Source organism: Rhinolophus sinicus, chromosome 8, assembly GCF_057876585.1.
Source record: "Rhinolophus sinicus isolate RSI-liver-muscle chromosome 8, RSI-T2T, whole genome shotgun sequence".
NCBI classification, from domain to species: Eukaryota; Metazoa; Chordata; class Mammalia; order Chiroptera; family Rhinolophidae; genus Rhinolophus; species Rhinolophus sinicus.
In genome coordinates, this window is record NC_142508.1 from 65,593,292 (window position 1) to 65,616,059 (window position 22,768).

The window sequence follows — 22,768 nt, forward strand, 5'->3', positions numbered from 1 at the left end:
AACTGGCAGAACTGAGATTGAAACAGGTAACCACTGACCTGCTCTGGGACAAGTGACATGTCCCAGGAAGCCTCGGTGCACACTGGCTTTATGGACACGCTGCTGGTTCCGTCCCAGGGTGGGATGAAGCGCCTTTGCCCACCTGCTCGCCCAGAAGTCTCTTCTGGCAATTCTTGGAGGAACGTAAGCCAGCTCGGTATCTTCTCACATGTGTGTGTGCAAGCTCTAACAACCACGGTTGGGCTTTTTCTCCCTGTGGCCCGGGCTCTTCCACCCTGGGCAGACCTGCCTTGTAGGTCGGGGGCAGCAGCTCTGGGCAGGAACAAGTCCTGCCCAAAGGGCTGAGTTATGTTCCAGAAAAATGTGTCACGTTTTCTTAGAAATTGGGTGGAAGGAGTTGGAAAAACACCAAGTAAAGGGAACCCTGTGGGAAAAGGCCTGGGGGTGGGAGCAAATACTGCAGGTTCCAGGAGTTGAACCAGCGTCACAGGGCACAGGGATGAGGAGGTGGACAGGAGCTTGCTGAGCAGCGTTTTGGGAGCCATGCTTTAGTGTTTCAGTTGATCCTAGAAGCAAAAGGGGCCCCTGAAATACCTTAAACAGAAGACTGATGAGGTGGTGATTTCATGTTAGGTAGATTTCTCTGCTATCTGCCTGCCTGGGAGCAGACAATGTGTGGCCTTCCCCAGTAGGTGATGCCCTGGGCAGTGTCAGGCTCTGGATTGGAGACTAAACGATGATGACAGACTCAGGAGAACATGATCAAACTGCCTGTGCCTTTAAAAAGCAAATTTAGCCAGAGGGAGTCCTCTTTCAGAGAGCCTGGTCTGGAGTCACTCAAACCTCAAGAGAATCTGAGTTGTCACTTTGGCGGTTTGTTTCAAATGAAACAGCTTTAATTGGTTATATGTATGTGTACTTAACTCTACTTGAAACCCACTGTACTGGTTACCTACTGCTGCTATCACAAGTGGCCACAAATTTAGTGGATTAAGCCAACACAGATTTATTATCTTACAGTCCTGGAGGTCAGAAGTTTGAAATGGGTCTCACTGTGCTGAAGTCAAGGTGTCAGCAGACTAATTCCTTCTGGAGGTTCTAGGAGAGAATCTGTTTTCTTGCCTATTCCAGCTTCTGAAGCCACCTGCATTCCTTGGCTCATGGCTTCTTTCTCCAGTTTCAAAATCAGCAGTGTAATACCTCAAATTTCTCTGAACTTTGCTTTCATCATCATGTCTCCTTGTCCCCATGTCACTCTGACCCTCCTGCCTCCCTCTTCTATGGGCCCTTGTGATTACATTGAGCCTACACGTATAATCTTCCATCTCAAGATCCTTAACTTAACCGTATCTGCCAAGTCCCTTCTGCCATGCAAGGTAACGTAGTCATAGGTCCCAGAGATCTGGATGTGGACCTCTTTGGGGGCTGTTATTTTGGGGGCCTAATTTGTTAAAGCGGGGCTACTACCCACTTTAACAAATTAAGAGAAAGAATGCTCAATCTGGCAGCTAGGGTGAGGACGGACTGGATGCACGTATGCTGATGTTAGGAAGACCAGAGAGGAGGCTGCTGCAGACTCCGCAGGGAAGGTGCTGGTGGTCTGGGCTAAAGCGGAGTGGGAAGGACGGACACAAAACGTGTTTCAGAGGGAGGATGGCCTGGTCCTGGAAACTGTTGGGGTTAGATGAGCAAGACTGGGTAGATGGTAGTGCCCGTTTGAGGGCCCAAGGGGAGGAGCAGGTTTGTGGCAAGGACAAAGAGGGCATGTGTTGCATCGCCATAGCCATGTGATGTTCAGGAGAGGTGCCCGGGGAGAAGGTGTGCCCGGGGAGAAGGTGGGCCCAGGGTCTAGATGCCTGAGTCTCTTGGGTCCCTCCTCTCCCTGTGGGCATACATAGACTCATTCTCCACCTTGACTTCTGGGTCACCATCTCTGTTTAACCCTAAGTTCTCCAATTCCAGATAAGAGTTTAGGAACTATCTTGTATTTCCGAGGCCAGAGTAGCATTAATATTTATTCTACATCAAATTTATCAATTCCTGGAAATGAGACTTTACATAATACAGAGATAAAGTTGCTTGCACAAGACTCACAACTGGCATGCGACAGAGCAGGAGTTGTTATGTTGCTTTGTGTGCTTGTGAGCATACATTTTAGAGATGGGGGTATTTTCTGTCCAGTCCATTCTGAACAGACAACCAGCCAGCTACTCACCATTTTAGGGCCTTAGTGATAAGGGTAGGACAGCTGGCAGAAGATAAAGCCTCCTCCTCTCTTTTAAGAAAGACTGCGCTCATGGGAGAGTCCATTCTGAGAGTCCCCAAGGAGAAGGGAAGAGGGAGCTTTCAGGGAAGCCAGGTCCACAGGGAGGTTCCCCAGGACAGGAAAGAGAAGAGAGTCTGCAGGCCCTGGAACAACAGGCATGGCCCCACAGAGCCTAAACCTGAATGTCCTTGTGGATGGGACAATGGCTATGGCCTCGGTGCCTCAGAGAGGACCCATGACCAGAGGGCACTTCTCAAACTGTTGCTGTAGAACATCCTGGTTCTTGGAATAACTTGGGTAACAGTTCAGTGGAGACCGAGATTGATTTGTCCACCAGCTTGGAAGATGGCGGCTCACGGTAGGATTTATGCTTGATTGAAAGGAAATAAAGAAAGGTGATATTTTGCGCTACATATTTTAAGCTCTTATACTTCACACTTTACATTAGGGGGCACCTGCACATTTGTGTATTTATTTGTCTAGCTGTCTTCCCCTTAGCCTGGAATCTCCCGAAAGAGCAGGGATCTCCTGGTTGTTCCCCCACGGAATGTCCAGTGCACAACACACACTCTCATTACAGTGTGCAGGGCTCTCCCTGAGAGTGGTGGTCTCGGGAGAAACTGGAGGGGGTGATTTAGAGCACGTTAGGATTTCGAGAAGACAAGCTGTGAATCTGGATGGCGGGGGAGCGAATTTTCTAGGAGAAAAGTTGTAAAAGAAAGGGAAATGGGCCAGCTGAGGCGTCAGGAGGTCCTTGGCCAGCCCCACCTCGGCCGGGGAGCCCGCGCGCAGAGACGCAGCGCGGTTTGGCCGCTGTGGGGCGCCGTAGCCCGCGCCGTTGCCAGGGAACGGGTCCAGCGCCGGAGGAGGCCCAGCCCGCCGCTGCCTGGCACCGCTGTAACAGCCCGCCAGCTCCAGCCGAAGCTCGAAGGCTCGCCGGCCTAATCTCCGCCGCGCGGCCCGGGATGGGGCCCGGCTCCGGAGTGCGCCGCTGCCCGGTCCCGGGGGCCTTCTTTACCGCAAGGGACTGAAGCACGGCCGCCCTGGGGAGGGTGGACGGCCAGGCGCGGGGGGGGTGAACCGCTGGGTGACCTTGGCAGGGCCCATCTGGTTCGGCCACCACGACGCTCAGGTGAGGAGCCCCCGCCGCTGTTCTCACCTTGAAGCCTGGCGTGAGCCACCGGGTTCCGGCTGCCGCCGCCCAGCCGGGTTCTGCGCTCTCCTGGGCAGGGAGCCTGGAGCCTGGGCTCCAGGGGGTCGGGCAGAGCGCGGGGCTTCCTTCTCATATTCATCAGGTTCACAGATCTGCATTGAGCTTTCACTGTGTGCCAGGCGCGGGGCCTCCAAACAGAAGCGGCCGGTCTCCAGAACCCACAGAGTGTTAAGGGGACCTAGGCGGGGTGGGCGTGGGGACAGGTGCCAGATACACGACTAAAGTCATTTCAGATGGGGATAAGAGCTTTGGAGAGGAAATAGAGGGAGGTGGTCAGGTAGGGTCTGCTGTCAAAGGGGACTGAAGCTAAGACCTGAAGGTTGAAAAGGAGCCAGCATTGTGAACAGGGGAAGGGTGTTTCTGGAAGAGGGGGAAGCAAATGCAAAGGTCTGGAGGCAGCAAAATACAATTAAGGAACAGAAAGGGTGAGGGAGCCTTGATGGATATGGTTGGTGGGAGTTTCACCTTTATCCTAGCAGGAAGAGGAAACCATTGAAGAGTTTTCATGAGTTTCAAGTTTTGAAAAGCTCACCTCTGGCTGCTGTGGACAGCGTGGTAGTGACAGCGTACACCCGGAAGTCCGTTGAGGGTCATCCCAGTTCTGCTAGTCTAGCTGTGCCTCCTAGATGAATTTACTTAGTCTCTCTGAGCCTCAGTGTCCTCATCTGTGAAACAGGGGTGTTGTTCTGTATGTTGTTTATTAGAGAGAAAGTGAGGGGCCCTCCATCTGTGAGACCAATGGCTGGAGAAGTCTTTGAGAACAGTAGGAAACGATAGGACCTAACTCCGAAAGTTGTGAGGGTTTAATAAATGAATTCTGTCGAAGCACTTATAGCGGTGCCTTGCACAGGAGAAGTGTTCTCTAAATGCTAGTGATGGTTATTATTATTGAAAAACTGTAGGGGAACAGTGATGGAGGCTTGGATTAGGGTGATGGCATCAGAGATGGTAAGAAGTGGCTTAACTTCCCTTATTGAAGGAGAGCTGGGTTTCGAAATGGGTGAAGGGTGGTCCCTGCTTTTGTGGAACTGGTGGTCCGCTGTGGGAGATGAGTTTGTAAACAGATAATCACCATGAGATGGAATAAAAGCAACATTGGTGCTTAATTAGCCAGTTTTTTTTTTCTTTTATGTTTCTTACTTTGTTCTGTCATAACTTTGTTCTGTCATAACTTTGTTCTTAATGACTGTTTCATGGTGGGTGTTCCTCAGGGTTTGCTCCCACAATCATGTGAATTGAATTCCTGCTTAAAATCAAGAAACCTTGCCTCAGCTCTTTGGTCTTGTTTCTGCTCCAGGTTGCTCCCTCCTTATTGTCCCCTTTCCTTGGCTGAACTTGAATCCCAAACAGTTTGCTATGGTGGCTTCAGGAGGAGAATGGCACAGAAAATGTTTGCAGACCACATCAACTCAGGAACGACTGAGGTTTCAAGCTTTTCTTGCCCTGGCATCAGACCTCTGCATGTTGTTTATGGGAGGAGCCCAGCCGCATCTGAGACCAACAACTGGAGAGGTCTATGAGAACAGCTTGAAATTCAGTTTGTTTTCTGCGAGTTGTGATGTGTATCTCTTAGCCAAACTGTAGTCACTTCCCAGAATGTTAAGGCCAGAGGCTTCTCTGGCACCTGTGGGGGATTTTAATAAACAAAGTACTTGCCCCTAAAAGTTCTTTTTAAAATGACTTTTTGCACTGTAAAATAGTGTGTACTATGGAGCATTTTCTTTCCAGCCCTCTTCTAGGTGGTTAAATTGGGCATCAGTTAAATCTTGGTGAGAATTATTTTAAAAGCAGATCCTGGGAAACAGTGGATAACTTATTTGGAAATATCCATAGACAGTCAGTCTCATGGCAACCAGAAATCCTCTAGACCAAAGAAAAGACGGTTGGGAGCAAAACCTTCCTGTGGTTTAACCTTCCCTTTGGGTTTGGGAGTCATGAGGAGCTGAAGTGGACCTTGGCCATGGACTGGAACGAGGTCCTGCCCAGCAACTCCTCTCTTGTGCTGGCTGGTTGTCTGATTCTGGCTTGGACAAGACCTCCAACAGCTCGTAGGGAGCTCTGTGGCTCTTCCTTGCAGATCTGCAGCTGAACGAGTCAGAAGTGCTTTTGAGAGTGAGAAAGCATTGAACTAAACCCGAGCACTCTTGTTGCATGGTTGTTAAGCAAGAGTTCCTTGTTTGTCTGGCGTGATCAGGGCGCTGGGTCACATAAGCATGTTTGGTCCACATGGCAGCCCAGTGGAACCAGGAGGGCGAGAGGTGATGCCGCTTAATTATTTATTATTTGACATAATTTTTTTTCCAAAAAAATTACATGCAGTACATGCACAAGGTAAAACAATTTTTCAAACACTACCAAGGAGTACACAGTAAAAGCAAATCTCTCTCACCCATAACAACTAGATCTCCTTTCCAAAGGCTGCCCCGTGTTTGCTTTCTTGTATTTCCTTCTAGAGAGAATCTGTGCATATAGGAACACAGGTGTCTGCCCATTCGCCTTTGTTTTTACTCACTAGATAGCACTCTCTACAACCTTTGAACATCTTGCTTTTCCATTTAACTTTCATTTCCTCCCTCGTTGTTTTTGATGTATAGCATTCTAGTGTGTGGATGTGCCATAGTTTGTTTATATTGTTTTTTGTCCTTTATTATTACAAACAAGATGGCAATGTATCTTTGTGTATTTTGTGAGTATATGTATAAGATAAATACCTCGAAATGAAATGTGCGTCTAAGGGTATATGTGTTCTAAAGCTTGGCAGACATTGCCAAGTTGCTTTCCAGCTAACTTTTTTGAAAGATAAGTAAAGGAGAGACCCAAAGAGATGGCACTGTTGATTTGCCCCCCTCCCCCGGGTTCTTCAATCTGTCAGCGGCAGTGCAGGAACCAGAACCAGCCTTTGTCTCTGAGCCAACTCTCATCCCTGGCTCCAACCTGCCTCTCGCTGTTGGTGGCTCAGGTCCCCGGGCCTTTCATGCCCCTACTGAGCCCTGTCACCTCTCCTCTGACCCCCTCAGTTTACTCTCCCAGTTCTGTGGCCTCTCTCCACAAATCCTCTTCAGTAATTGAGTTGATTTTTCCCCGAAATCCTCAACCTTCTTGCAGGAATCCAGGGACACCTACAAGCCTCTCCAGGGCTGGTACTTTTCACCTCAGTCTGGTTCTTTTGACAGTACATGCATGAATCTCAGAACCACATTCCTAAATATTTTTTTGGTAAGAGCTGAGGTGGGCAAGAGGGAAGTGGATCAGTCATGCAATTATTCTATAGTTCATAATGATAACTTAAAACGTTAAGATTTCTCTCATTTAAATTAAGGTAGCCTAACATTATTTTGAAAGTGCTATTTTAGGCTTTAGCAAGTCAACATTAACACGAACAGATTATTGTCATCGTGGCAATGGCCTTCACCTTGTTGGGACAAGGGAGGGGCCGGTATAGCCCTTCCAGTCAGCCTCAGAAACCAGGTGGATCCTTACTTACCAAGGAAGCAGCTACCTTTTGCTCTACCACTCCAGGGGGCCTCTTCCCTCTGTCTCTGCCAGCTCAACTCTGGTTTGTACTGTGGCAGCAGAAGGTACACGAAGAATCTTTTATGACGGCCCACACGTATCCCTCAGCCCACCAAAGGTTCAGCGGGGGGCCTTGGGTAGACGGGAGAGCTTGTGGGCTTGACCTCTACCTCCCTCCCAACTTCTCCCAAAGCACTGGGCTGCTGCTGTGCGGTCACCTTCCCACAGGCCCTATCTCCTCCTGCTCGTGCCCACCACCCCACTGTGACTAAGAAAGCTTCCAAAACCCCCATTGCTCTTCTGTCACCTGCTTTAAACTTCCCGTGACTCCCTGTGGCTTCCTCACCTGTCTTCTTAGGATCCCTGTGATCTACTTCCTCAGCTCCACCCTGCCTCCCCTAGCCCCCAACCCCATCCAGGCGGTGTTCTGTCACACGAAATGGTTGGCCCTTTCAAGGACATCACCCACTCACTACCTGTTGTCTGTCTGCATCTGTCTGGCCCCCAGAAAGTAAGACTCTGAGGGCAGGGGCCTGTGTTTACATCCTCATCTGTGTTTACATCCTCAGTGCACACAGGGCGTTGGGTCCCAATAAGCGCTGACTGGGCCAAGCTGTGCGTGCACATGCTGAGCGCATTGTCCAGGAGCAGAGCTGCATGTCTTTGAATCTGGTCTCCTGGAGAAGTGCTGAGCGGGGAGGGACAGCCAGGGAAGTCCTGGGGCTGCTGATAGCGCTGGATCCCATCTCTGCTTGAGGCCTCATCTGGGATTCTCTGACCTCCCCGTCCTTGTAATCAAAATCTTTTGGGCTAAAAGAATTTGTGATCAGCAACTCTGCCAGAGCAAATGTCATCAGTTAAGAGTTGGCTGGCCCAGGCTTTGGCGCAGGTGGCATGCTGCAGGGGACTTAGCTCTAACAGCACCATCCCCTCATCCATGGTCTCACGCAGTGGCACCTCTCTGAGCCAAGGGTACCCTGGTTTGGAGTCAGAGTCACCCCCAAGGCTGTTTGTGTGGGCTTCTGGCTTCAGATGGTGACTCCTCTCACCTCAGGTATCTGGGCTGCAGCAGCACTGGGGGTGCCGTGGCCACTGCCAGCCCACTCTGGGCCGTGGGGACATGACAGCCATGTACCTCTGCTTCTCTCTTTAGAAGCTCCCTCAAGGTGTAGGGCTATTCAGGGGTGAGGAGGGCAAATGGAAAGCCAGAACTTAGGGATCCCCATTCGTAGGTTCCCTTCAGAGCCATTGCTCTGACGATGAGTCATGCGAGAAGCATGTGCAAACCACAGGGATTTGCCCCCTACGCTGGGCAGGACCAGCCAGCTCAACTGTATTCACAGGGCTTGAACCGGTGACCTTTGACTATTTCCAAAAGTCAAGGACAAAGATTTGCTACTTCTGGGGACATTCAAAATAAAGTGATGCCAGCTTCTTGGTCACCTTTGTCACTTTTGATCAAAGGTGAGAAGGTTAGAATGGTGTTCAAGTGGCCCAGCTCTTATAACAAGGCGTTCCATGGGTCCACTGATGTAAGAAAGCAACTTCAACCAACCCCATCACTTTGGACGTAAACCTCATAGAATATCAGATGCAGTAGCTTCAGTATGGAGATTTGAGGACAACCCAGAGGGCTATTTTAAGGGTAATTATGACGTCTGTTATTTAGGGAGCGTTTATGTGTCAAGGCTTTACCTACAGTGTCACTGAGGTATACACAACCCTAGGTAGGCACCCCTACCCCCGTGTTTTAGATGAAGAAACTTGGGCCACTCAGCTAGCAAGTGCAGAGCCAGGACTTGAACCTAGATCTGTGTCCTCCAAAGCTGGGGCTCTTTTTTCACCTTTCACTGCTTCTTATTGAAGACAAAACACATGACCAAAGGATTCCCACTGAGTCCCTGGGAGAAAACTAAGGTCACTTCATTGAGCTTTGAGATGAGGCTACTCAGAGGTGATTTCAGATGTGCCAGGCTTGGCTTACAGGAGGCTCTGAGCCTTGGGCTGGATGAAAGGCAGAGTGGCTAAGTGCACTTGTCCAGCAGTCAGTGGGCAATGGGAACCGGGCAGGGGAGACATGGGTACGTGGTGCATGTGCGGATTGAAGACCGGGCACAGTGGGTGGGCCAAATGGCTTCAGCTGGACCAGGATTCCACACCATTGACCATGTCCACATTTCCTTTTATTTCAGATGTTGTCAAGTCAGCAAACATTTATTGAGCACCTACTATATACAAGGTATGTTTTGGGTGCATGGGGGGAACAGAAGTGAATGAAGCACAGCACATTTGCTGCCCTTAGGGGAAGCTGGTATTTGTAACAGGGGACAGACAGGGGGATGGCAGAAATATTCCAAATGGCATAGTGACTTGCTCAGTAAAGACTGAACGTGAGGAACCCAACTCCATGTGGGGTACCCCTGTATGAGGAGGTGCTTGCAGTGGGCTCTGAAGGTCAAGTCACGTTTTGTTGGACTGATAAGTGATGAAGGCATTCCAGGCAGATGTGCCAAGGCGGGTCTCCCATACCCTTTGGCTTAGTCAGACTCCCTGGCCCATGGGCATGGGCTCCTGGAAGGAGAGTCTAGCTGCCAGGGTTTTGTCTGCAGCCTGGCCTTTCCACCAAGAGCTCCAAGTTGGGCTGTCTCCCCAAGTATGGTACTACCTGCGCAGGCTCTGGTCCCACCTCTAGCCCGGAAGATGCTGGCGGTGGGGCTCTTCCTGTAATGCCTGCCCTGTATGTAACTTTGGCCACTAGGCCAGCTCTTAGGCCTAAGGATGGCTGGGGTAGGGGACTGCTGCCATCTGGTGGTTGACTCTGGCCGAGGCCTGGCCTTCCCCGAACTCCGTCAAGTCAGTCAAAGGGCATCAGCCCACCTTTTTGTTCTCAGTGCATGAGGCCCAGATTTTACTTAGAGAAACACAGTCATTTCTGCTGCGGAGGGAACCAAAGAGGAATCCTGCCCTCTTCTTGTGTACTGGCTCCTCCCCAGCCAAGAAGCCTCAGCCTGAGGTATAGGGGAGACTATTCAGGGCCCCCTCAGTCTTAAAGGGATTCTGTGCTCGCTGAGGGGCAGAGGCCAGGTCAACATTCTGGGCAATCCCGCTCTCTGTTTCCCTTAGCAAATGTAAGGGGCCCTCTCTGACACTTGCATTTGGGCCGCAGGACAGAGGTGACTAATCCTAAGAGAATCAGCATGTGTTCTCATCTCTCTGGCCCCAACCTTATATTGTTACCAGATGAGAACATGTCTTATTGGGTTTAATTTTGATGGCTGTGGAGATGGAACACTTTGAGTAACAAGCAGCCATTCTGTGTCCTGAAGGAACCCTGGACCCTCCTACCTTGTACTGACTAGAGCTGGCTCTGGGGATTTGAGACGAGCACTCCATTACCACTCTCTCCCACTGTCCAACTTCATCATGCTAGGGCCCCGGTTCCCCTGCAGAGTAGCTGGGAGGTGGCTTCGTAGCCCAGCCTGCTTCCCCCGGCTGAAACCTTGCTGCAGGCATGGGCTCTGGGCTGCAGCCCAGGCCTCCTCAGTCTAATACTCTCTCTACTCTTTGTCCCTCTGGAGATGAACATCTGCAACAAGCCCTCCAACAAGACAGCCCCTGAGAAGAGTGTGTGGACAGCACCCACACAGGCCAGCGGGCCCTCCCTGGAGCTGCAGGGCCAGCGGTCTCGCCGGAATGGGTGGAGCTGGCCCCCTCACCCGCTCCAGATTGTGGCCTGGCTGCTGTACCTCTTCTTCGCTGTGATTGGCTTTGGGGTCCTTGTTCCCCTCCTGCCTCACCACTGGGTGCCCGCTGGCTATGCTGTATCCTTGGGAAAGTGTGGGGCTAGTGCATGGAATTATGGGAGCAGTGGGTGAAAGACATGGCAGAGGCCTGAAGCTGTGCTCCAGAGCCTCAGAGAGCACAGGCAGGCTCTGTCTCTTCTCTGGGGGGCCAGCTGCTTACCTGCCTGGCCTCAACCCCCCTTTGACCCCTCCACCTGATGAGGTAAGCTGACAGGCCTCAAGTACGTTGGAGAATTTAAAGCCCCACAAAGATGGGAACTTCATCAACTAAGGTACTGCAGGAGCGATTACAGAGGACAGCCTGGACGTTCTCTTTTTTTTTTTTTTTTTAATTGGGGAAGGGGAACAGGACTTTATTGGGGAACAGTGTGTACTTCCAGGACTTTTTTCCAAGTTAAGTTGTTGTCCTTTCAATCTCAGTTGTGGAGGGTGCGTTCAGCTTCAAGTTGTTGTTCTTTCAGTCTTAGTTGTGGAGGGTGCAGCTCAGCTCCAGGTCCAGTTGCCATTTTCTAGTTGCAGGGGGCACAGCCCACCATCCCTTGCGGGAGTCGAACCGGCAACCTTGTGGTTGAGAGGATGCGCTCCAACCAACTGAGCCATCCGGAGCTCAGCGGCAGCTCAGCTCAAGGTGCTGTGTTCAATTTTAGTTGCAGGGGGCGCTGCCCACCATCCCTTGTGGGAGTCGAGGAATTGAACTGGCAACCTTGTGGTTGAGAGCCCACTGGCCCATGTGGGAATCGAACCGGCAGCCTTAGGAGTTAGGAGCACGGAGCTCTAACCGCCTGAGCCACCGGGCCGGCCCAGGACGTTCTCTTTAAGCTGATTGTGTCTAGAACTCAACAGAGGATAAGTTAGAGAGTAATTATTCCATTTACGGAAGAATTTTTCACTTTTCAAAAAGAGTCATGGTAGAATTCTTTTACATAGCAAGTTTCCTGGTACATTTAAGATGTGATTTTATTTATGGAAGGATTATTATGCCCTAACCAGGACTGTTTAGGATTTTGTAAATCAGGCTCTCTTAGCATTGAGGTTGGACTGACTAGAGGAGGGATAAAGATGTCCTGGAGGCTTCTGGGAACAGTGACAAACTCGAACTTGCGTGAGCCTAATGGCATGACTGTCCCAGCCCTGGCCATAACCCTTAGGAGCAGAGAATGTGGCTACAAGGCTGGGAGGTTGGAGTATAGCAGGTGCCATGTGCTCGTGTGCAGAGGGTGCCCATGCGAGTGGGCCGTGGCGTGTATGCTTCATGGAGATGAGTCCTGGGCCTCTTGGAGAGGAGGGCGAGGATGAGCTGAAGGAGGTTAGCAGGGATGCACTTAAATGCCTCGGACACAGAGTTAGCAGCGGAGCTTGGTCTCAGCTCAGCCCTTTTAGGGCTGTATAAGGCTGAGCAGCTTCTGCCAGCTCCCTGGGTCTCAGCCTCCTCCTCTGTGTGATGGAAGAGTCCTGCCTGCTTCCCAGGATGGGGACGCAGAGCACACAAGAATGTGTGTGCGCACCAGAATGCATGGGCCACATGTATGAGCATGCTCTCTTGAGAAACCACAAAGCCCTGGGCTGGTGAGTGACAAGGGCAGGTGTGTGAAGGACTCTAGAAAAGGTTGCCATCCTCAGACACCAGCAGTGTCATGGGGGCGCTTCCTGATTCATTAGGGCCCAGCGCCCAGTCATCAGCTCTGTAAGTAGAAAAGTAGACTTTCCCTGAGGTGACCAACAGGCCTTAGTCAGGGCTATCAACTGGAATGCTTCCTGGAATATTCCTCTCCTGCTCTAGAATGGGCACACTCTTCACTCAGGATTCCCTGGGTTTCTACCGTCAGGGTACCTGGGAAGCCAGCTTAATAACCTTGTGGCTTGGAGCAAGTAGAATCAGAGCAAATAACAATAAACAAGAGTAACGAGCATTTATTGAGCACTTATATGTGCCAGGCACTGTGCCAATCCCTGTACATGGATTATCTCATTCGATCCTCATAATCTGTAAAGAGGGTAGGCTCCCACTCTACTAAGGAAGATATTGGGGCTCAGAGAGATTAAGTGACTTCCTGAGGTCACACAGCTGGTACCCAGTGAGGCCAGAAGAGCTATTCAGGCAGGCCCACTCTGAGACAGTGCGATGGTTTGAGGGTTTTTCCTCTCCGCATTTATTGCTTTGGGCAATGCGGAGGCTCACAGAACCACCCAGTCTGGCACCCCCATTTCCAGGCCTGGACGGTTCTCCTTCCATCAAAGCCACCTTCCTTCTGTAGGCCCTGAGAAATGAGATAGGGTAATGGTGTGTACCAAGTACCTACCTTGGCTTGGAACTGGGCTGGGACCTCAGGTTGCAAAGATGAGCAAGGGGTGCTCGGCCTCCCCCTGGAGGAAAGCCTTGCAGATTGGAGAATGTCACATGGTATGTATGTGACAATGTCATGTGGGGCTAGGGGCTCATACAGCAGACTGTGGGTGCAGGAAATGAGCATCTAGAACAACGTCACCACAGGCCCAGCTGTACACCCCTCCTCCACAGATCCCCTCCTCCCCTGTGCCCAACCTGCCTCTCCACGTACTCTTGACTCCGCCCCTTTCCTTCATCACCTTTATCTAGTCAGTCATCAAACTGAATAGCTATCGAGTTTGCCCTCTTTTCTCCCCACTGCCATCTGCTTCTCTTACCTAGAGGACCGTTGCATTTCCAAGCCAGTCTCCCCACACATGCTGTCACTCTGGCCGGTCCGTCTGTGTTCCTGCAGCCTGAGTGCCCCTTCAAAAAACAAATCTGATAAAGTCGCTCCCCAGCTTAACACCCTCTGATGACTTTTTCCTACCTTAAGGAATGAGGTTAAGATGCTCAAGGCTCTCCAGTTCTGGCCTCTGCCCATCTCCCCAGCCTCTTCTTATATTATTTCCTCTGTTGCGACAACAACATGGCCCATGGGTCTCTGCCTGGAAGCCCCTTACCTCTCTTTCCATCCCAACACTCAACTAAATCAGAAGTCAAGAACTGACAGCACATAAGCCAGTTTGGACTACATATTTTTTTTGTTTTAATTGAGGGATAATTAACATACAAAATGGACAGATCTTAAGTGTTCCTTTGGCAATGGGATTTAAAAATTATTTCCTTGTCAACATTTAAAAAATGAGAGCCCTCACATAAAAATCCAGATTTCTGGTTCCTTTTGAAAAGCCGGAATTTGGTGATGTCGGCCCTCGTTCTTGCATAAGCTGAGCTGGAACCACCCCTCTGCTTGCTCCCAGTAAGCAGCCAGGCCCTCTTTCCTCTTTACCTGCCAGCTCCCTATTACCGTTCCTCTCCAAGTCTCAGCTGAGGTGATACATCCTCAGGGAAGCTTTCTGGATCCCTTCAGACTAGATGAGGTCACACAAACTCATAGTCCCATGAACTTTCTTCATTGTAATCCAGCCATTATATGATTAACATCTGTGTTTCCCACAAGACTGTAGGCTCCTTGGGGCTAGGGACCAAGTCTGTCTTTCTCCTGCCATCTTCCTCAGTGTCTGGTGTAGAGAAAGACCTCAGTAAACAGTTGAATGCATGAAGTGTTGGAGCAGGCAGGTGACTAAGTGTTTGTCCACTTTTAGTGTGTCTGAAGAGAAGCTGGAATGGTGAGGAGCAGTGGTTGGTGATACCAGAGCAGTTTGGGAGGAGCCAAAGGCCTCGGCACTGAGCTGAAGAGTAAACTCTAGCTTGAGAGCTACTGCGAGCCAGTGTAGGAGTGTGAGCAGGCGAGGCTTTCAGTTTAAGCTCTTCAAAGCTCACTTTGGGACCAAGCAAAGGGCAGACTCAAGGGGACCCAGACGGAAAGAGCAGAGTCGGGAGACTATGGAATAACTCAGCAAGAGGTGAAGGCCTGACTCATAGCCAGGGCCACTGAGAGGTTTGGATGGGCCACAGATTGTCTCCTTCAGCTATGGTTCAGCACATTAGGGCAGAGCCTGGCTCATGCAGACGTGTAGGGAGATTTGGCTCCTGGGAGGAGAAGGAAGGGAGAAAAGGAAATTGGACAGCGGATGGATGGAGGCTGAATGATGGAGGGATGATGTCTGCCTGGTTAGTAAGACGATGGCTGGGTGGAGGGTGGATGGCTCTCTGGGTGGAATCTTTTGGTAAATTTTTACACATTCAAACTTTGCCACGAGTTGTCAGCATACTTGTCTCCGGCATTTGGCCCAATCACTAAGCATATACTTGTAAGTCCTGGAAGAGCTGTATTTCCGCTCCAGGAATTAGCCATGCTGTCCCTGGTCAGGTGCTGAGTGTGTCCGGCCATCCTACATGCTCAGCCGCAGGGCTCCAAGCACCTGGACTCCACGTCAGGAAGGCGGTGGGTATATGAGGCCCTGTCTGCAAGTGATTCTCCATGTGGCCTGGCTACTGGGAGAGGATGGCGCTTCCCTCTCAGAGCTGACTTCCTGTGAAAGCAAGACAAACAAGCTTAGAACTTATATTTTTGTATCCCTTAACCTTAGCTGATGGCCTCTTTAAGTCTCACTTCACTATTTAAACTATGAAACCAGATTGGCTTTGGAGGTCAGACCATGTCAGGCCTGGAGCAGGGAGGCCAGGCCCTGTGGTTGGGTCCCCTGGCAGCAGCAGGCACTTGCTGGCTTGTGAGCTCTATGACCAGGCGGCCCCTCTCCTGTACCTGGGGCGTGGGTGTTGCTGACGAGGTCTGACAAGGAAGCTCTCGGGTCCTGGCAATAGGAAGTGGCACAGACTAGGAGTCTGTGTGAGGGAGTCACTTGGAGGTGGAGAGCAGTTCTCTCAGCGCGGGAAGCAGGGGTGGGGCTCCCAGCCAGCATGTGGAGAGTCTTTAACCTGCGGGACCAGTGCGTGGGCGCCATCTTTGCCGGCCATCTCGTGGTGCACCTGACTGCTGTCTCCATCGACCCCGCAGATGCCAATGTGCGCGGCAAGAGCTATGCAGGGCCCCTGCCCATCTTCAACCGTAGCCAACACGCACATGTCATTGAAGACCTGCACTGCAACTTATGCGACGTGGATGTGTGAGTGTGTGTAGGCTGAGTGTGCGTGTGGGCGAGGAGCATGCCCGGGCAACTACCAGGGGGAGCTCAAGGCAGAGAGGGGCGTGCCCGTGGCGTTACAGCGCATGTTTTACAAAGTCAAGAATCTGGATGGAGTGACAGAGAATTGGATGAAGGAGAAGGTGACAGGAAACAGAGATGAGGGCAGCATTTCCCACCGTTAAAACAGGAAACATTTGGCACTGCCACAAACATTTCTAATGACTGACTCTGCCGGTCACCCCTCCCCCCCAATCTCACAAGCATTCCCAGAGAGGGTCAGGGGGGAGTTAATTCTTGAGTGCCTGCTGTGTGCCAAGTGCTTATGCGCAGCTACCCTGCAAGGTGGGCAGCATCTTTCTCACCTCACAGAGGAGGAAGAGCCCAAAGCTCTTTGGGCAGCAGAGCCAGGTTCACCACCAGCCTGCCTGGTCCCTGAGGCGATACTGTTACCTTTGTGTACCCATGAGGACTCAGGCACAGAGAGGCCAAGTGACTCGCCCCGGGTCACACTGCTAGTGGGGAGAAGAATCAGAAAGTGCGATGCCCCTTGGCTGGTCCAGACAGCCTCCTTAGGCCCCGCCCAGCCTCAGGTAGGGAGGGGGTGTGGTCCAAGGCCAGCCTCACACTTCTAATCTGAAGTCCCAGGCAGCCTGTTGAGGGGTCTGTCCACAGAACAGAGAGAGAGCCCAGGGCATTAAGATGCTGAGGATTTCAGCAGCAGACTGTCCTTTCCCTCATAGGCACCAGTCAGTGCATTGTTCCTCAGTGGGTGCCCATTTCAGTTGCTGCCCATTTCAGGGGTCCTCCCTGTTCTCAGGAAGGGGCCGCACCCCACTTTTCCTCACTCCTTTGGGGTTCCCTGGTCCCTCCCGGGGCTGGTAGACTCGCTTGCATTTTTAATGGCTTCACCTTATCTACGGTGAATTGCATTGATGTTCACCGAGATGTCAGCTTCCTTTGGCTCCCTTTGGATGAGCTCAGACAGACTGAGGTTTCCTGGGAAAATGCCAGTAAAATTCCCGTAGAATTTTACAGGGAAATAGGCACTCAAAAAATAGAGATGCCAGGGAGTGCAATGCAAGCCCTGGGCCTGGCAGCCTTGCTCTCCTGCTTCCTGGCCCACACCTGCATCGTCTCCTGGCTCGGCGCAGGGGTCCTTGCTTGGAAAGGAAGACCCATTGCCGTTTCACACCACCATCACCTGGTGCGCAGTCCCAGAGTGGGACACTATAATGTCCCCTACTTCTCCCGCCTCCGGGGTCCCCAGCTCTTCAGAAGCACTGCCTCCTCCGGGTGCCCCGCCGCGCAGTGCCGCCAGAGGGCGCGCACGCTCCCCGTCGCCAAGCGCGGTGCCGCGGATGCACCCGGTGGGTAACCCGCTCCAGGCCCAGCGCTATGGTCCCTCCGCGGACTCCCGCCGCTGCAGCCAGGCCGGGTGGCGAAGGGGAGGACGAGCCGGCCGATTGCGCTGTGCTCCCTCCTATCCCGCAGGAGCGCTCGCTCCAAGCACTGTAGTGCCTGCAACAAGTGCGTGTGCGGCTTCGACCACCACTGCAAGTGGCTCAACAACTGCGTGGGCGAGAGGAACTACCGGTGAGAGTGGGCCCGGGCCACACGGGTGCCTGGGGGTGCACGGGTCTGAATGTGAGAGCTGGGACCTTGAAGCTGCGCAGGGGGCGGGGAGGGGGGTGTTTGGAGGACCTGGGCACTTGCCGTGTTCTGCTCTGAGGGTGATGCTCTTGATGGCTGCCTCCTGCTGGACCAGGGACAGGTGGGGACCTATGGCGTGGCTTCCGGTCTTCACCGTTGCCCTAAGCCTTTGGCTTTTTGAGGAGTTTGAGCTGTGGCGTCAGAGGCCTGGCTCTCCAACCCGACCATGGGTCTTTTTGAGCTCTGGGCCCTTACCCAGCCGGAGCACCTGGGTGCTGACAGCTGCCCATGGCTGGGCCCAGGCTCTTTCTACACAGTGTGGCATCTGCTTTACTGGGTGTCCTGCTCCTCGTGCTGGTGGCCACTTATGTCTTCGTGGAGTTCTTTGTCAACCCCATGCGGCTGCGTACCAACCACCACTTTGAAGGTCTGTCTGGGCCCCAGGCCTATTCCCACCCATTAACCCTGGGCCTGTTCTGGTCACTAGTCACAGCAGCAGCTGAGCACAGTCTCCCTGCCTTGCAGTCCTGAAGAATCACACGGATGTGTGGTTTGTGTTCCTGCCTGCTGCCCCTGTGGAGACCCAGGCTCCTGCTATCCTGGCCCTGGCTGCCCTACTCATCCTTCTGGGCCTGCTCTCCACAGCCCTGCTTGGCCACCTACTCTGCTTCCACATTTATCTCAGTAAGTGCCCCCACCTACACCTGCCTTGCAGGGGATAGGGGTCATTAGGCAGCAGGGAGGTACCCAGTTGGGCTGTAGAGCCCTGAAGCCATGCCCCTTCCCACTGCTGGCTCTCTATGGTGGCCTGGTCTCACTCCATGGCTTAGTGTTTATTGGGACAGTCGTTTCAGCCTGAGACTGGGTGCCCTCCCTCATCTTCTGAATTCCAGGGCCCCTTTCCACTGCACTGAGTCTTCTCTCACCCCCTCAGTGTGGCACAAGCTCACTACTTATGAATACATCGTGCAGCATCGTCCGCCACAGGAGGCAACGGAGGCCCACAGGCAGCTTGAGTCATGCCCCCCCAAGATGCGGCCCATTCAGGTACAGAAGTGGCCCAAAAGGCTGAGGGGCTGAGAGATGGGGCCTGGGTGTGGGAGGGGTGGTAGGCTGTGCCGCAAGCTACCAATGATGAGACAAGGCAAGGGAAAGCAGGCCTGGAACAGTAGCTGGGCTGGGGGTGCTGGGGGGGCAGCAGAGGTGAGGCCATGCCTGTACTGAGCACATGCCAGCCTGCTTAAGCATGAGCACAGTGTGAAGGAGCCCTGCATTTCCCGGACCCCATGTCCAGGCTCATCCAGGCTCCAAGCACATGGTGCAGGGTGTGAAAATGGGAGCCTGGAAGTAGGCAGGTTGGAGCTGCAGGAGAAGAGAGGGATGGACCAGAGAATGCGTCACCAGTTTTTTTCTCCTCCTATGACTCTGAGCCCTTATACCCATTACCCTGTTTAAGCCTTAAAACAGCCCATGAGGCAGGTAATGTTGCCTTACCCATGTTGCTGAGGAGCATACTGAGGGCAAGAAAGGTTAAACAGAAGCTGGTTCTGGGAAGAGTTAAGGTCTCTACACTCAGAAGCAGGAACCCTTCAGCCCAGGATAGGGCTTGGCCAGTCCAGCTGCTGACCAGCCTATCCCCATTCCCACGCCCCATGGCTTCCTGAGGTCAGCAGCTGGGGGTGGGGGTGGTCCAGTCCTCAGAACCCCCAGGGACTAGAAGGCAGGGGGCCCAGGCAGGCCCTTGCTGGGAAGGCTGAGCCCTGGATCCCAAGTCCTCATAGCAACTGGACACAAACACAGGCTAGTGGGCGGGTTGGGGAGGGCTTGGGACCCTGCCTCTCCTGTTCTCACTGCCAGGGGTGGGCCAGGCTGCCAGGCCTGGGGGAGTGCTAGCTGTTGGTGGAGACTCCCCTGCCACATCACCGTGTACCTGCCCTGGTGCTGGGCACTGACCCCATGTAAGCACAGTGGCAGCCATCCTGGGGCGTGGGCATCGTCCTCGCCCCCACTTCACAGGATTCTGAGGTCCAGAGAGGTAGGAAGGAGACTTTCTCAAGCTGCATAGTTGGTGCCCATTGAGGCAGGGCTGGCTCTGGGATGCCCAGACTCGAGAGCTCTGGGCCCCTGCCCTGTAGTCACTGCCTGCCTAGGCTTTGGGGCCAGATGTGCCAGCAGCAAGGACATTTCATATCATCTGCAAATGACCTGAGGGAGACCTACCTAGGAGGAGGGGCGTGCAGAAGAGAGAGCTGAGGCTGAGAGGTGCCACAGTACCATTCAGGAGTGTGCAGATATTGAAGGTCTCTGAAGGAGGATCCTAGGGACAGCCGTAATGAGGGGAGGGGGGTTTTCAGTGGGGACACCCTGGTAACACCGTCAGACTTCCCCAGCTGGCTAGGGCCTGGCTCCTGTCCCATCCTAGCCCCTCAGGCTTCTGGAACTGTCTTCTACTGCTGCCAGTGCCCACCAGAATGCACCAGAATAGGCTTTTCCCTTTCTGCTGGGCCCTGGAGGGGTGCTGGGTCCACACTGGGGAAAGGAAAAAATGTGGGGGGAGGACTACGTTGAGGTCCCAGTCCTTATGACTGGTCTCTGACCCCTTCCTCTTTCCCAGAGCTCCTCTGCTCAGGCTTGGCAATCCCACACTTCTCCTCAAAGGGCCAGCCTGGGCAGAGGTTGGGCACAGGGCGTGCTGGGCTTCAATCTCTGCATTTGTGTAGCTAGCCTGTGGCCAGCTGGGCTCTGTCCCCTAGATTTGCCAGGGCCCCAGGCAGCCACCCCACCCCCACCCTGAGCAGGAATGCGGGAGGGGCCCCACTCTGGAGCCGTTGCCCCCAAACATAGGCTTGTTTTAGAGACGGCGTTTGCTGTTACATTGTCGTTTCTGCATTAGTCAGGACGCTTGCGTCTCCATGGAAACGGCTGCCGAGCGGGCGACAGCTGTCCTGGTGCCCTTCCCCTCACCCCCGCCCTCTCAGTGGGGGCGGGGCCTCATCATCCTGGCTCCTCCCCACATCCTCGGCGCAAACGCCTTCCCGCGCTGCTGCCTTTTTCCTGGCTTTTGTTTCCGCACCTGCAACCCTCCTGGGTGTTGCTGGAGGGCGTCCTGCGTGCTGGGGTGCAGGCCTTAGGCCACTCCTGCGACATCCCGGCCTCAGGCCCTTTAGCTGTCAGGGGTTGGGTCTGAGAATCCCAGGGTCGCTGTTAGGATCAGCGACTAAACAACTCCATGAGCCTGGTCTCCAGTGGGGCTGGGGTGCTGTTTTGTCCACCGCCCCTTGCCTTCCCTTTTAGGGTAGGGGTGGGGGAGACCGAGCATGGCCCTCACCCCAGCAGCTGATGTTGAGGCTGGGACTGTTGAGGATTCAGCTCGGTGGGAACCCTCATCATGCACACAGCCTCGTTTGCACACCTGGCCTGTGAACGGCTGTGGCGTGTCCCAGCGAGGGAAAAAAAAAAATTGGTTCAGAGACTGGTGCCTTGGGAGGGGCCAGCTCCAAGGGCCTCTTCCCCACTACCCCACTAGGCCAGAGCAGCTCTAGACTAGGTGACTTGGACCCATGAGGTCGGGTCTTCCTGGAAGAGGTGGAGTTTGACTGGATGAAGTGAGGAGATCCCTGGGGATAGAGTGAGGTCCAGAAATGGGTGTTTTAAGCCTCATCCTGTAGAGGGGTTTTCCCAGCAAAGCTGGAAAGCCTGGAGGACAGCCCTAGATCTCTGCATGCAGACCTCCCAGAGTCCATTGAGGGGGTGAAGGTTGTGTCCAGAACTGGGTGGGCTCAGGACTCTGAAGGCCCTGGATCCATACCTGGCCACCCAGCCTCCCTGATCCCTACCTTCCCCAGGAGATGGAGTTCTACATGCGGTCCTTCAGCCATGTGCGCCCAGCGCCCCCCGGCCAGGCCAGGTCTGCTGCAGTGAATGCCAAGTGAGTGTGATCTGGGCATAGTTAGCTGGGCATCTCCCATTGGCATGGCAGGGCCATCTGAGCTGGGAGAAAGGGGGTAGACCAAGAACAAGGCACATGTCTGCGTCCAGCCCCATCTGGTCTTGTACAGATTAATGCCCCTCTACTGTCTGCTAGGAAGGGAGGCTTGTTTACTTGAGGACCTCCAGCTGGGTGGGATCTGAGGGACCACCTGCATCCAGCGCTTACCCTCCCACTTCCCCCTCAGTCCCTCCGGGTTCCTTGCCACTGGCAGCCAAGTGGAGCCTCCACCGCCCTCCTCCCCAGAGACTCTGGCTCTGCCCCCTGGGACCCGACCCCAGGTAGGGGTACCGTGCTGGGCTTCCACCCCTGGTGGAAGGGGATGGGAAAGAAGCCGCTACCCTGCCCCACTCTTTTGTTGCTTCTGGCGATGTGGGGTTTGGGGAAGGGGTACTCAAGCTCCCGACTGTCTCTGCAGAAAAAGAGGAAGCGGCGTGTGTATAAGGTGCCGACCTCTGGGACCTTGGACCTTGAGGCCCCGCTGCCCAGGCTGCCGGGTGAGAGCCCTTCGTGACTGGATCCTACACTGGGAGTTCCGAGGGAAGGAAAAGTAGGGGCCCGAGCGAGTCGCAGCCCCTAGCCTCACGTTCCCCACTACCCCAGCAGGACCCCGGGCCCCAGGCCGCGGCTCCAGCTCGTCGTCGGATTCCTCGGGCTCCAGCCCGGTTCACGCCGCTGGCCCTGCAGGCGCCTACCACTCGGCGTCAGCCGAATCCATGGACGAGATTCCTGTGGCTCAGACACGCCTGGGCAGCGCCGCTCTGGCCGCCCCCGGGGTCAGGGGCCCAGAGCCCGGGCTGGCGCTGCAGGCTCGGGTGCCCGCCGTTTTCGTGAGCCCGAGCAGCGGCGAGCCCGGGGCGCGAGGCGGCCCGGAGGCCGATCTGGCTTAGCTGGCCGAGAGGCAGAAGGGCCTTGGAGGAGCGGCCGGCCCGACTCTCTATGCAACACCTCCACCCTCGCGAACCGAGTGCACTTTAGGAGCCCCTACGGCCGGCGGGATCGCCCCCCTCGCCACGACTCAGCAATACCCACCCATCGGCCATGATGCTCCAATAAACTTCTTTTTAATGCCGTTGCGGACTCAACTGCATACTTTCTTAACGGCAAGGGTCATGGGCTCTCCTTGTGTCGGACCATTGCCAGTCAGCCTAGGGGCAGATGGTGGGGTGGCCACTCATATTGTCTTGTGGAGGTAAACGGGGACCTGAGGCTCAGGTACAGGGCTCCCGGTTAGGAAAGATCCCAGAAGGCTGCCGGGAGGAGGTTATTTTTCTTGATGGAGTTTGCACTTGGTG

At 53.7% G+C, this 22,768-nt stretch overlaps 1 protein-coding gene across 8 annotated transcripts; it reads left to right on the plus strand.

Moving 5' to 3' along the window:
- The first annotated feature begins 3,116 nt into the window (after positions 1-3,116).
- On the plus strand, positions 3,117-22,545 carry ZDHHC1 (zDHHC palmitoyltransferase 1). 8 transcript variants are annotated; one of them, XM_019755760.3, is made up of 12 exons: positions 3,117-3,398; positions 9,185-9,231; positions 10,571-10,813; positions 15,639-15,814; positions 17,327-17,428; positions 17,788-17,912; positions 18,011-18,169; positions 18,420-18,532; positions 21,331-21,413; positions 21,661-21,754; positions 21,892-21,970; positions 22,077-22,545. In XM_019755760.3, exons 3-12 carry the CDS (start codon positions 10,571-10,573, stop codon positions 22,361-22,363), a joined length of 1,461 nt encoding a protein of 486 aa, XP_019611319.1. In that variant the 5' UTR covers positions 3,117-3,398; positions 9,185-9,231; the 3' UTR covers positions 22,364-22,545. The 8 variants fall into 8 exon arrangements, with proteins under 8 accessions (XP_019611319.1, XP_074170834.1, XP_074170836.1 ...); XM_074314733.2 differs by having other exon boundaries at positions 3,123-3,398; positions 22,080-22,545; XM_019755742.3 differs by having other exon boundaries at positions 3,148-3,398; positions 10,537-10,813.
- Positions 22,546-22,768: the final 223 nt, after the last annotated feature.

What these genes read in the sequence shown, in the direction of transcription:
- ZDHHC1 (XM_019755742.3), top strand. Translation starts at nt 9,185, where the DNA reads ATGTTGTCAAGTCAGCAAACATTTATTGAGCACCTACTATATACAAG. An exon ending in GGGTGCCCGCTGGCTATGCT is followed by an intron (nt 10,814 to 15,638) that starts GTATCCTTGGGA and finishes CTGCGGGACCAG; the next exon opens with TGCGTGGGCGCCATCTTTGC. An exon ending in CTGCTTCCACATTTATCTCA is followed by an intron (nt 18,170 to 18,419) that starts GTAAGTGCCCCC and finishes TCACCCCCTCAG; the next exon opens with TGTGGCACAAGCTCACTACT.